This window comes from Corythoichthys intestinalis, chromosome 7 (assembly GCF_030265065.1).
Source record: "Corythoichthys intestinalis isolate RoL2023-P3 chromosome 7, ASM3026506v1, whole genome shotgun sequence".
In the NCBI taxonomy this organism is placed as follows: Eukaryota; Metazoa; Chordata; class Actinopteri; order Syngnathiformes; family Syngnathidae; genus Corythoichthys; species Corythoichthys intestinalis.
The window spans coordinates 60643988-60656383 of NC_080401.1; the positions used below are offsets into that span (position 1 = coordinate 60643988).

General features: G+C 42.8%; 1 protein-coding gene across 1 annotated transcript in view; it reads left to right on the forward strand.

The window, feature by feature from the left end:
* The window catches only part of patj (PATJ crumbs cell polarity complex component), a 69110-nt gene that overhangs the window by 27840 nt on the left and 28874 nt on the right, over positions 1 to 12396 (forward strand). The window contains exons 20-21 of the mRNA XM_057840763.1: positions 4106 to 4315; positions 10310 to 10504. Of these exons, the coding sequence (XP_057696746.1) occupies positions 4106 to 4315; positions 10310 to 10504 (405 nt within the window). The remainder of the gene's footprint in view (positions 1 to 4105; positions 4316 to 10309; positions 10505 to 12396) is intronic.

Below are 12396 nucleotides of genomic sequence, written 5' to 3' on the forward strand. Positions count from 1 at the left end.
CAACAAAATCTCAAATGAACCCAAAATCACAAAAATGACCAGAGAATACAAAAAACAACAGGAAGTGACATGGAGTTGAACAGGAAGTGCCCGGGAATCTGAAAAACAATACAAAGTGACCTGAAAAAATACAGGAAGTGACCTGGGAGTGTCCTTAAATTGTTAGTAATTGATCCAAAATCAACAGGAAGTGACCTGGAATCCAACAGGAAGTGACCTTGGAGTACCCCCAATATCAACAGCAAGTGACCCAAAATAAACAGGTATTGACCAAAATTAAACAACAGGTGGTGACCCAAAATCAACAAAAGGCAACTTAGGGATGCTCCAAAATCAGCAGAAATTGACCCAAAAAATCAACAGGAAGTGACCTGGAATCGAACAGGAAGTGATCCGGAAATACGAAAAAAAAAAACAACAGGAAGTGACCTGGGAGTTCTCCCAATGTCAATAGCAAGTGACCCAAAATATAAAAAAAACAACAACCTAAGAACACCCCAAAATTAGCAGGAAATGACCTGAAAATTACAAAAATGTAAAAAAAAATAACAGGAAGCGACCTGGGAGTGCCCTAACACTGTTAGGACTTGACCCAAAATCAACAGGAAGTGATCTGAAATCCAACAGGAAGTGACCCGGAAATACGGGGAAAAAAAACAACAACAACAAAAAAACATCCTGGGAGTGCCCCAAAATCAACAGAAAGTGACCCAAAATCAACAAAAAACAACATAGGAATGCCCCGAAATCAACAGAAACCTGAGAATACAGAAAATAACAGGAAGTGACCTGGGAGTGCCCTAAAATTGTAATGAATTGACCCAAAATTAACAGGAAATGACCCGCAAATACGAAAAACAGCAGGAAGTGACATTGAGTGCCCCCCAAATTAATAGCAATTGACCCAAACTTAACAGGAAGGGACTGGAATGTACAGGAAATGACCTTAGAATACATTAAACAACAGGAAGTGACCCGGAATCGAACGGGAAGTGACCTGGGAGCAGCCCAATATCAATAGCAGGTGACACAAAATAAAAAAATTAAAAATTAAAATTAAGTATTTAATTAAAATTCAAAATTAACAGGAAATGACCTGAAAATTACAAAAAAAAATAATAAAAAAAATAACAGGAGGTGACCTGGGAGTGCCCTAAAATTGTTAGGACTTGACCCAAAATCAATAGGAATTGATCCAAAAGAAACAACAGGAAGTGACCCAAAATCAACAAAAATACAACCTAGGAATGCCGTAAAATCAACAGGAAATGGCCTGAAAAAAAAACAGGAAGTGGCCTGGGAGTGTCCCCGATATCAAAAGCAAGTGACCCAAAAGCAACAAAAAACAACCTATATTGTTAAATAGTAGTTGAAATAGTTTAAATTGATTTTTAGAGCATCTGCTATTTACTCAATGGCTACCAATGGCTGATGTCGGATCCATTAGAAGTGGGAGGGCTGGCAGAATGAACGGATCTTTATATTTGAACTCGTTCCAGCAGGGCCGAGAACCAAAAGTGGTATTTGCCATGTGGCAAAATTGATTATGCCATGTGGCAATTTTTTTTTTTTTTTTTTTTTTTTTTTTTTTTTTTTTTTTGCTATGTGGCAAAATTGATTTTGACATGTGGCTTTTTTTTTGGGGGGGGGGGGGGGGGGGTATGGCATTTTTGCAGGCCATGCCATTGATGTCCATGGCCTGCAAAAATGCCATATACCCAAAAAATGCCACATACAAAAAAAAAAATAAATAAATAAAAATTCCTTAACCCAAAATCTATTTTACCACATGGCAAAAAAAAAAAAAAAATGCCACATGGCAAAATCCAGTTTGCCACCTGGCAAATACCACTTTTGGTTCTCGCTGTCTCTCCGTTCATAGACGGGCGAGAGACGTGAATTTTCTCTTGGAAGCTCAAGCGGCTGTTGTCTGGTCTCTGTCCCCCCCTGCTGGTTGTTTTGGTAGTGCTTTGTTAAGTGACGCTACCCACGTTATGAAATTTATTTTAAAGTACCCTTATTCAGTGTGCTGCATAGCCCACCCACTTTGAATGATTCACACCATTCCAAAAAAAAATCATGCAACGTACCCTTCCCCATACATTTTTTAATGGCACATTCAACTCCCACAAAAACCTTCCTATTCCCTCCTATTGATTTTCAACTCGGACCTGCGCAAAAAGAACAACAACTCAGTTGTTGATCATTATTTTTTAACAACTTGAAGTGCTCCAAAATGTACAGTAATTGACATGAAAATGCCCAAAACCAACAGAAGGTGACCCAAAGTCAACAGGAAGTGACCCAGAAATGCCCCAGAATGTATAGGAAGTGACCTAAAATCAACGGGTGACCTGAGGGTGCCCTAAAACAAAAAACAAAAAGTTACCCAAAGTCAACAGGAAATGACCTGGAAATGCACAAAATGTACAAGAAATGACTCAAAATCCACAGGAAGTGACCAAGGAACAGGAAGTGACCTGGAAATGCCCTAAAATCAAAAGGAAATGAGAGGGGGGGGAAAAATCCCGCAATGCACAGGAAGTGACTCAAAATCCACAGAACGTGATCATTGAACAGGAAGTGACCCGCGAGTGCCCCAACACGACTAAGAAAGACACCCAAAATCAACAGGAAGTGACTTGAAAATGCCCAAAAATGCACAGGAAGTGACTCAAAATCCGAAGGAAGTGACCATTGAACAGGTAGTGACCTGGTAAAGCCCTAAAATCAACAGGAAATGATAGGGGGGGGGAAAAGTCAGTGCCCCAAAATGTAAAGGAAGTGATAAAGTATACAAGTGAATAAAGTAAAGTCTACAAAGTGTTATAAATACAAAGTGACCTACAATCAACAGGAAGTGTCCCGAAAATGCCTCAAAATAAACAGGAAGTGAGCCAAAATCAACATGAAGTGACCCTCTAATCAACAGGAAGTGGCGCAAAACCAACAGGAGTGACCTTGAAACGCCCCAAAATTTAAGATCAAGTGACCATTGAGCAGGAAGTGATCCAGAAATGTCACAAAATCATCAGAAAAGTGACCCAAAATTAACCGGAAGTGACCCCAAAATAAAGAGAAAGTGACCCAAAATATACAAAAAGCAACCCAGGAGTGCCACAAACTCATTTGAAAGTGACCCGAAACAAACAGAAAGTGTCCCAAAATCGATAGGAAGTGACCCGGAAATGCCCCAAAATATACAGGAAGTGACTCCAAATCCACAGGAAGTGACCCAGAAATGCCCTATGGGTAATCAACAGGAAAGAATAGGGGGGAAAAAATCCAGGATTGGCCAAAAATAAACAGGAAGTGACCCAAAAATAAACAGGAAGTGAGCCAAAATCAACATGAAGTGACCCTCTAATCAACAGGAAGTGGCGCAAAACCAACAGGAGTGACCTGGAAACGCCCCAAAATTTAAGATAAAGGGACCATTGAGCAGGAAGTGATCCAGAAATGTCACAAAATCATCAGAAAAGTGACCCAAAATTAACCGGAAGTGACCCCAAAATAAAGAGAAAGTGACCCAAAATATACAAAAAGCAACCCAGGAGTGCCACAAACTCATTTGAAAGTGACCCGAAACCAACAGAAAGTGTCCCAAAATCAATAGGAAGTGACCCGGAAATGCCCCAAAATATACAGGAAGTGACTCCAAATCCACAGGAAGTGACCCAGAAATGCCCTATGGGTAATCAACAGGAAAGAATAGGGGGAAAAAATCCAGGATTGGCCAGGAAGTGACCCAAAAATCAACAGGAAGTGACCCCCATATCGACAGGAAGTGGCGCAAAACCAACAGGAGTGACCTGGAAACGCCCCAAAATTTAAGATAAAGGGACCATTGAGCAGGAAGTGATCCAGAAATGTCACAAAATCATCAGAAAGTGACCCAAAATGAACAGGAAGTGACCCATGTTGGATGCCGTTGACAGCGCTAGATGTCCATTCCATTGGAACCAGGGATGTGGCCAATGAACGAACAACAATTGGCCCCTCCCACTCTAAATGGTTTGACTGTCTAGCGCCTCCAATGGGAGCCAATGGAAAATGAAGCCGAAGTGAGCCACCTAGGCTAGTTTTCTCTGCTCCTTCCGCAAAGGACCCCTTGGATCCATCCGGCTGCGTGATGGTGATTCGCTCCCTGGTGCCGGGCGGCCCGGCCGAGCTCAGCGGCGCCCTCCTTCCCGGCGACCAGTTGGTTTGGGTCAACGGCGTCCAGCTGGCGCGCTTGAGCCTGCGGGAGGCCGTCGACGTCCTCAAGGGGGCGCCGCCCGGCATCGTGCGGCTCGGCGTGCGCAAACCGCTGGTGGTGAGTCATGTATCAGGATTGACCCCCCACTAAATCATTGATTGTTGTGTTGAACGATTGACGCCCCAAATGAGCAACAAACACGTTTGACACACTGAACAATTAACAACCAAAATGTTGAACCCCCCAAATGATTGACACCCCAATTCATGAACAGCCAAACTATTTGACACCCGAAGGGATCCCAATTAACAGCCAAAAAGTTTGAACATGTTTGACAATCCATATGATTGGTGTCTTCATCATGGCCAAAGTTGGACATTGGAAATAATTGACAAGCACCTGCATGATTGACAGCACAAGGGATTGACACCCAAATGTTTGACACCCTAATCTGTGATTGGTGTGTTTCATGATTAACATGGTCAACATTTGACATTCTAAATAATTGACACCCAAAATGATGAATGCCTCAAATGCATGATTGTCACCCCAAGGGATTAACACCCCAATGAACACCCAAAATATTTGACACCCTGCAAAATTGACACCCCAATGAATTAACACCCACAATGTTTGACACCCTGCATGATTGACACTCAAAATATTTGACACCTTGCACAATTGACACTCCAGTTAAATGACACCTCAAGTGATTGATACTCGAATTAATTAACACCTCCAATGTTTGACACCCTGCATGATTGGCACCCCTGTTGACACCCAAAATGTTTGACATCCTGCATTGTTAACATCCCACTTAATTGACATCCCAACTGATTGACACCCCAATTAACAGCCAAATGTTTGACGCCTTGCATGATTGACACCCAAAGGGATTGACACCCATATTAACGCCCAAACTATTTGACACCTTGCACAATTAACACCCCTATTAATTGACACCCACAAAGTTTGACACCCTGCATGATTGACACCCCAATTAACACCCAAACGATTTAACACCTTGCAAAATTGACACCGTAGTTAATTGACACCCATATTAACGCCCAAACTATTTGACACCTTGCACAATTAACACCCCAATTAATTGACACCCACAATGTTCGACACCCTGCATGATTGACACCCCAATTAACACCCAAGCGATTTAACACCTTGCACAATTGACACCATAGTTAATTGACACCTCAATTAATACCCAAAATGTTTGACACCCTTCGTGGTTGAAACCCCCCTGATTACCCTAATAATTGATTGGTGTGTAGAACGATTGACACCCCAAATGATTGACACCCCAATTAATGAACTATTTGACACCCAAAGGGATTGACATCTGAATTAACAGCCAAAATGTTTTAACAACCTACATGGTTGACAATCCATATGATTGGTGTGTTTCATGATTAACATGGCCAAAGTTTGACATTCTAAATAATTGACAAGCAAAATGCCTCAAAATGTTTGACACCCAGCATGATTTACACCATAAGGAATTGACACCCCAATTAACACCCAAACTATTTAATACCATGCACAAGTGATACCCCAGTTAATTGACACCCCAATTAATTAACACCCACAGTGATTGACACCCCAATTAACACCCAAAATATTTGCACCCTGCACAATTGACACCCTAGTTAATTGACAACCCAATTAATTAACGCCCACAAGGTTTGACACCCTGCATGATTGACACCCGAATGAACACCCAAAATATTTGACACCTTGCACAATTGACAGCCCAATTATTTGACACCTCAAGTGGCATACACCCCAATTAACACCTACAATGCTTGACAACCTGCATGATTGACACCCCAGTTAACACCCAAAATTTTTGACACCTTGCACAATTAACACCCCAATGAATTGACACCTACAATGTTTGACACCCTGCATGATTGATATCACAAGGGATTGACACCCTAATTAATACCCAAAATATTTGACACCCTGCACAATTGACACACCACTTAATTGACACTTCAAGTGATTGACACCCCAATTAATTAACACCCAAACTATTTGACACCCTGTATGATTGACACCCCGAGGGATTGACACCTCAATTAACACCCAAACTATTTGACACCTTGCACAATTGACACCTCAATTAATTGACACCCCAATCAACACCTACAATGTTGACAACCTGCATGATTGACACCCCAGTTAACACCCAAAATATTTGACACCTTGAACAATTGACACCCCAATGAATTGACACAACAAAGGGTTGACACCCCAATTAACACCCAAATGATTTGACACCTTGGACAATTGACACCCCACTTAATTGACACCTCAAGCGATTGACACCTCAATGAATTTACCAACCAAATTATTGGACACTCTGCATGATTGACACCCCAATGAATTGACACAACAAAGGGTTGACACCCCAATTAACACCCAAATGATTTGACACCTTGGACAATTGACACCCCACTTAATTGACACCTCAAGCGATTGACACCTCAATGAATTTACCAACCAAATTATTGGACACTCTGCATGATTGACACCCCAAGAAATTGGGACCCCAATTAACACCCAAACTATTTCACACCTTGACAAATAACACCCCAGCTAATTGACACCCTAATTGATTAACACCAACAATGTTTGACACCTTGCACAATTGACACCCCAATTCATTGACACCTACAATGTTGGACACCCTGCATGATTGACATCACAAGGGATTGACACCCTAATTAATACCCAAAATATTTGACACCCCACTTAATTGACACCCCAATGAATGAACACCCAAAATGTTTGACACCCTTTCATGATTAACATGGTTGAAGTTTGACATTCTAAATAATTGACAACCAAAATGTTTAACGCCTCAAATGTTTGACAACCTACATGATTGACACATCAAGTGATTGACACCCCAATTAACACCCTGAATGGTTGGTAATCCATATGATTGGTGGATTTAACATGAACAACATTTGACATTCTGAAGAATTGACACGCAAAATGTTGAATGCCTCAAATTTGTGACACCCCACTTAATTGACACCTGAAGTGGTTGACACCCCAATTAATTGTCACCCAAATTATTGACACCCAAAGGGATTGAAACCCCAATGAACACCCCTATTAATTGACACCCTGCATGATTGACACCCCAAATTATTGCTGGCAAAGGATACTGAATTATTGACACACCAAATAGTTGATACCCCAAATGTTTGACACCCTGTTTGCTCAACGATCGACAGCTGAGCAAAATGGCGGCCACTTCTCTTCTTTCTTCATCTCTCCATTTTTCTCTCATTTTGTTCTCCGTGCGTCTTTCACCTTCCGTCAACCTCCTCCGCGTGTTCCCTCCCCTCCTCTTTTTTTCATCCCCCCTTCTCTTCTCTTCTCTTGCTCCCCGCCGCCGGCTGAGTCAGCAAGATGTCGGGACGCGGCAAAGTGCTCCATCAGCTCAACAACATCGCCGCCCGCCGCACTCTTAAGTGGAGTGGAGGGAAGGGAAGGGAAGGGAAGGGAGCGGTCGCTGTCACGGACGCGCCGATGCTTACCGCAGTATTAGGTCACCCGCCTCAGGAAGTGCCCTTCCTTCTTGTCTGATTTACATGATTTTGGAAAAATCATCAGGAAGTAAACAATGGATAGGAAGTGATCCATAAATGCTTCCATTCAACAAGAATTGACCCAAATTGTACAGGAAGTCATCCCAGAAAGCCCCAAAATATACCAAAAGTGACCCAAAATCAACAAGAAGTGACCCAAAATGAACAGGAAGTGACAAGGAAATGCCCTGATATCAACAGAAAATGACTCAAAATGTACAGGAAGTGACCTGGGAATGGCCAAAAGCATCGTAAAGTGACTACAAAAATAATAGGAAGTGAACTGAAATGCCACAAAATCAACAAGAAGTGACCCACAAATGCCCTAAAATCAACAGGAATTGACTCAGGAATGCCCAAAGTGTACAGGAATTTACCTAAAATCAACAGGAAGTGACCCGAAACCAACAGGAAGTGACCTAAAATCAACATGGAGTGACCCAAAATCAACAGGAAATGGCCTGAAAATGCACCAAAATCGTCTGGAAGACATTAAAGAACAGGAAGTCAGCCACAAATGCCCTAAAATAAACAGGAAGTGACCCAAAACCAACAAGAGGTGACCCAAAATGAACAGGAAGTGACAAGGAAATGCCCTAATATCAACAGAAAATGACTCAAAATGTACAGGAAGTGACCTCGGAATGCCCAAAAGCATCATAAAGTGACTACAAAAATAATAGGAAGTGAACTGAAATGCCACAAAATCAACAGGAAGTGACCCACAAATGCCCTAAAATAAACAGGAATTGACTCAGGAATGCCCAAAGTGTACAGGAATTTACCAAAAATCAACAGGAAGTGACCCGAAACCAACAGGAAGTGACCTAAAATCAACATGGAGTGACCCAAAATCAACAGGAAGTAATCCCAGAGAGCCCCAAAATATACCGAAAGTGACCCAAAATCAACAAGAAGTGACCCAAAATGAACAGGAAGTGACAAGGAAATGCCCTAATATCAACAGAAAATGACTCAAAATGTACAGGAAGTGACCTGGGAATGGCCAAAAGCATCATAAAGTGACTAAAAAAATAATAGTGAACTGAAATGCCACAAAATCAACAAGAGGTGACCCACAAATGCCCTAAAATAAACATGAATTGACTCAGGAATGCCCAAAGTGTACAGGAATTTACCTAAAATCAACAGGAAGTGAACCAAAACCAACAGGAAGTGACCTAAAATCAACATGGTGTGACCCAAAATCAACAGGAAGTGGGCTGAAAATGCACCAAAATCATCTGGAAGACATTAAAGAACAGGAAATCAGCCACAAATGCCCTAAAATAAACAGGAAGTGACCCAAAACCAACAGAAAGTGAACTGAAAGTTCCCCCAAATCAACAGGACGTGATCCCAGATTGCCCCAAGGTATACTCAAAGTGACCCAACAAGTGAGCCAAAATGAACAGGAAGTGACCAGGAAATGCCCTAATATCAACTGAAAATGCCCCAAAATGTACAGGAAGTGACCTGGTAATGCCCCAAAATCATGGGAAAGTGGTTTAAAAATAATAGGAAGTGAACTGAAATGCCGCAGGAAGTGATCCACAAATGCTCTAAAAGAAAGAGGAAGTGACTCTGGAATGCCCAATGTCTACCGGAATTGACCTAAAACAAACAGGAAGTGACCTAAAATCACCAGGAAGTGACCCGAAATCAACAGGAAGTGACCTGAAAATGCACCAAAATCATCAGGGAGACACTAATGAACAGGAAGTCAGCCACAAATGCACTAACATAAACGGGAAGTGACCCAAAACCAACAGGAAGTGACCTGAAAGTTCTCCCAAATAAACAGGAAGTGATCCCAGAATGCCCCAAAATATACCGAAAGTGACCCAAAATCAACAAGAAGTGCCCCAAAACATACAGGAAGTGACCTGGGAATGCCCCAAAAGCATCAGAAAGTGATTCAAAAGTAATAGGTGAACTGAAATTTTTCAAAAATTTGGCAAAACAAATGCCACATGGCTAAATCAATTTCGCCACCCGGCAAATACCACTTTTGGTTCTTTCTGTCTCTCCAAAAATGTACAGGAAGTTAACTTGGAATGGCCCGAAATTCATAGGAAGTGACCCAAAATCAACAGGAAGTGAACTAGGAATGCTCTAAATGCAAATTTTGGATTCAAACCGCATCCTACATGTCCCCGCCAAAACTACTACGCTACTTGCTAGCATTCACCCAATATAAACAATACTGTATATACAGTATTTCCTGTTTTGGTGCCGTTGATGGCGTTCAGTGTCTCGCCGTCAATGGCGGCCAGCGAGTTACCTTGAGATAAAAAAAAAAAAAACAAGACTCTGAACACCTCGCTCGAGGTGGCGTAAAGGCCGCGCGGGGAAATTAGCCTAAGTGTCGTCGTTAATGCGCGGCGGCGGCTAATGCGCCCGTCGTAACGGAAGTGCTGAAGCGGCCTTTTTGGCCGACTCGACGGACGCCTTTTATGCGGGCGGGCGCTCATCAAGTGTGACCTCCTCGCAGGGTTCCCAACGCGACTTTAGCCAAGGACAAACGCGGGAGGAGGAGGTGGAGCAAGACGAAGGGGAGGGGCTCGTCCCGGACGCCCAAACTCTCCTGGACGAGGGCAGGGAGATGGCGGTGGATGAGGAAGATGAAGAGGAGGCCGGCTCCCTCGGCAAAGCTCCGCCTTCCCCAGACGAGCGGAAGTCATTTCCGGTGAGTGCAAATGGGCACGTCCAATTCGTTTTGAAGCCGGGCTGGCCCGGATTGACGTCCAATCCATTTGGACTGAAGGGGAATATTTGACGGTAGCTATGCATGTCATGGAAAAGCAACCAAGTAAGTTGATGCCATTGGTCTGCCACGCGTGGTCAAATTTCCCATTCATTTTCAATGGCGTAAAAACCTGCGCGATATTTGACCAAAACTTACCCATTGCAGTCCACTGACATCTAATTGGTGCCCAAGTAAGTCGATGCTATTGGCGGCCACGTATGTCAAAATATCAACAGGAAATGACCCCAAAATGTCCCCAAATCAACAGGAAGTGACCTGATATCAACAGGAAGAGTTCCAGAAATGTCCCCAAATCAACAGTAAGTGGCCCCGAAATGTCCCCAACTAAACAGGAAGTTATTGATATCAACAGGAAGTGACCCTGAAATGTCCCCAAATCAGCAGGAAGTGACCTTACATCAACAGGAAGTGACCCTGAAATGTCCCCAAGTCAACAGGAAGTGATTGATATCAACAGGAAGTGACCCTGAAATGTCCTCAAGTCAACAGGAAGTTATCTAATATCAACAGGAAGTGACCCCAAAATGTCCCCAAATCAACAGGAAGTGAGCTGATATCAACAGCAAGTGACCCCAAAATGTCTGCAAATCAACAGGAAGTGATCTGATATCAACAGGAAGTGACCCTGAAATGTCCCCAAGTCAACAGGAAGTGATTGATATCAACAGGAAGTGACCCTGAAATGTCCCCAAGTCGACAGTAAGTGACCCTGAAATGTCCCCAAATCAACAAGAAGTGATTGATATCAACAGGAAGTGTCCCCGAAATGTCCCCAAAACAACAGGAAGTGACCTGATATCAACGGGAAGTGACCCTGAAATGTCTCCAAATCAACAGGAAGTGATTAATATCATCAGGAAGTGACCCCAAAATGTCCCCAAATCAACAGGAAGTGAGCTGATATCAACAGGAAGTGACGCCAAAATGTCTGCAAATCAACAGGAAGTTATCTGAAATCAACAGGAAGTGACCCTGAAATGTCCCCAAGTCAACAGGAAGAGACCCTGAAATGTCCCCAAGTCAACAGGAAGTGATTGATATCAACAGGAAGTGACCCTGAAATGTCCCCAAGTCAACAGGAAGTGACCCTGAAATGTCCCCAAGTCAACAGGAAGTGATTGATATCAACAGGAAGTGACCCTGAAATGTCCCCAAGTCGACAGGAAGTGACCCTGAAATGTCCCCAAATCAACAAGAAGTGATTGATATCAACAGGAAGTGTCCCCGAAATGTCCCCAAAACAACAGGAAGTGACCTGATATCAACGGGAAGTGACCCTGAAATGTCTCCAAATCAACAGGAAGTGATTAATATCAACAGGAAGTGACCCCAAAATGTCCCCAAATCAACAGGAAGTGAGCTGATATCAACAGGAAGTGACGCCAAAATGTCTGCAAATCAACAGGAAGTTATCTGATATCAACAGGAAGTGACCCTGAAATGTCCCCAAGTCAACAGGAAGTGAGTGATATCAACAGGAAGTGACCCTGAAATGTCCCCAAGTCAACAGGAAGTGACCCTGAAATGTCCCCAAATCAACAGGACGTGATTGATATCAACAGGAAGTGTCCCCGAAATGTCCCCAAAACAACAGAAAGTGACATGATATCAACAGGAAGTGACCCTGAAATGTCTCCAAATCAACAGGAAGTGATTGATATCAACAGGAAGTGACCCCAAAATGTACGCAAATCAACAGGAAGTGACCCTGAAATGTGCCCAAATCAACCGGAGGTGACCCCCAAAATGCCCCAAATTAGCAGGAAGTTGCCTGATATCAACAGGAAGTGACCCCGAGATGTCCCCAAATC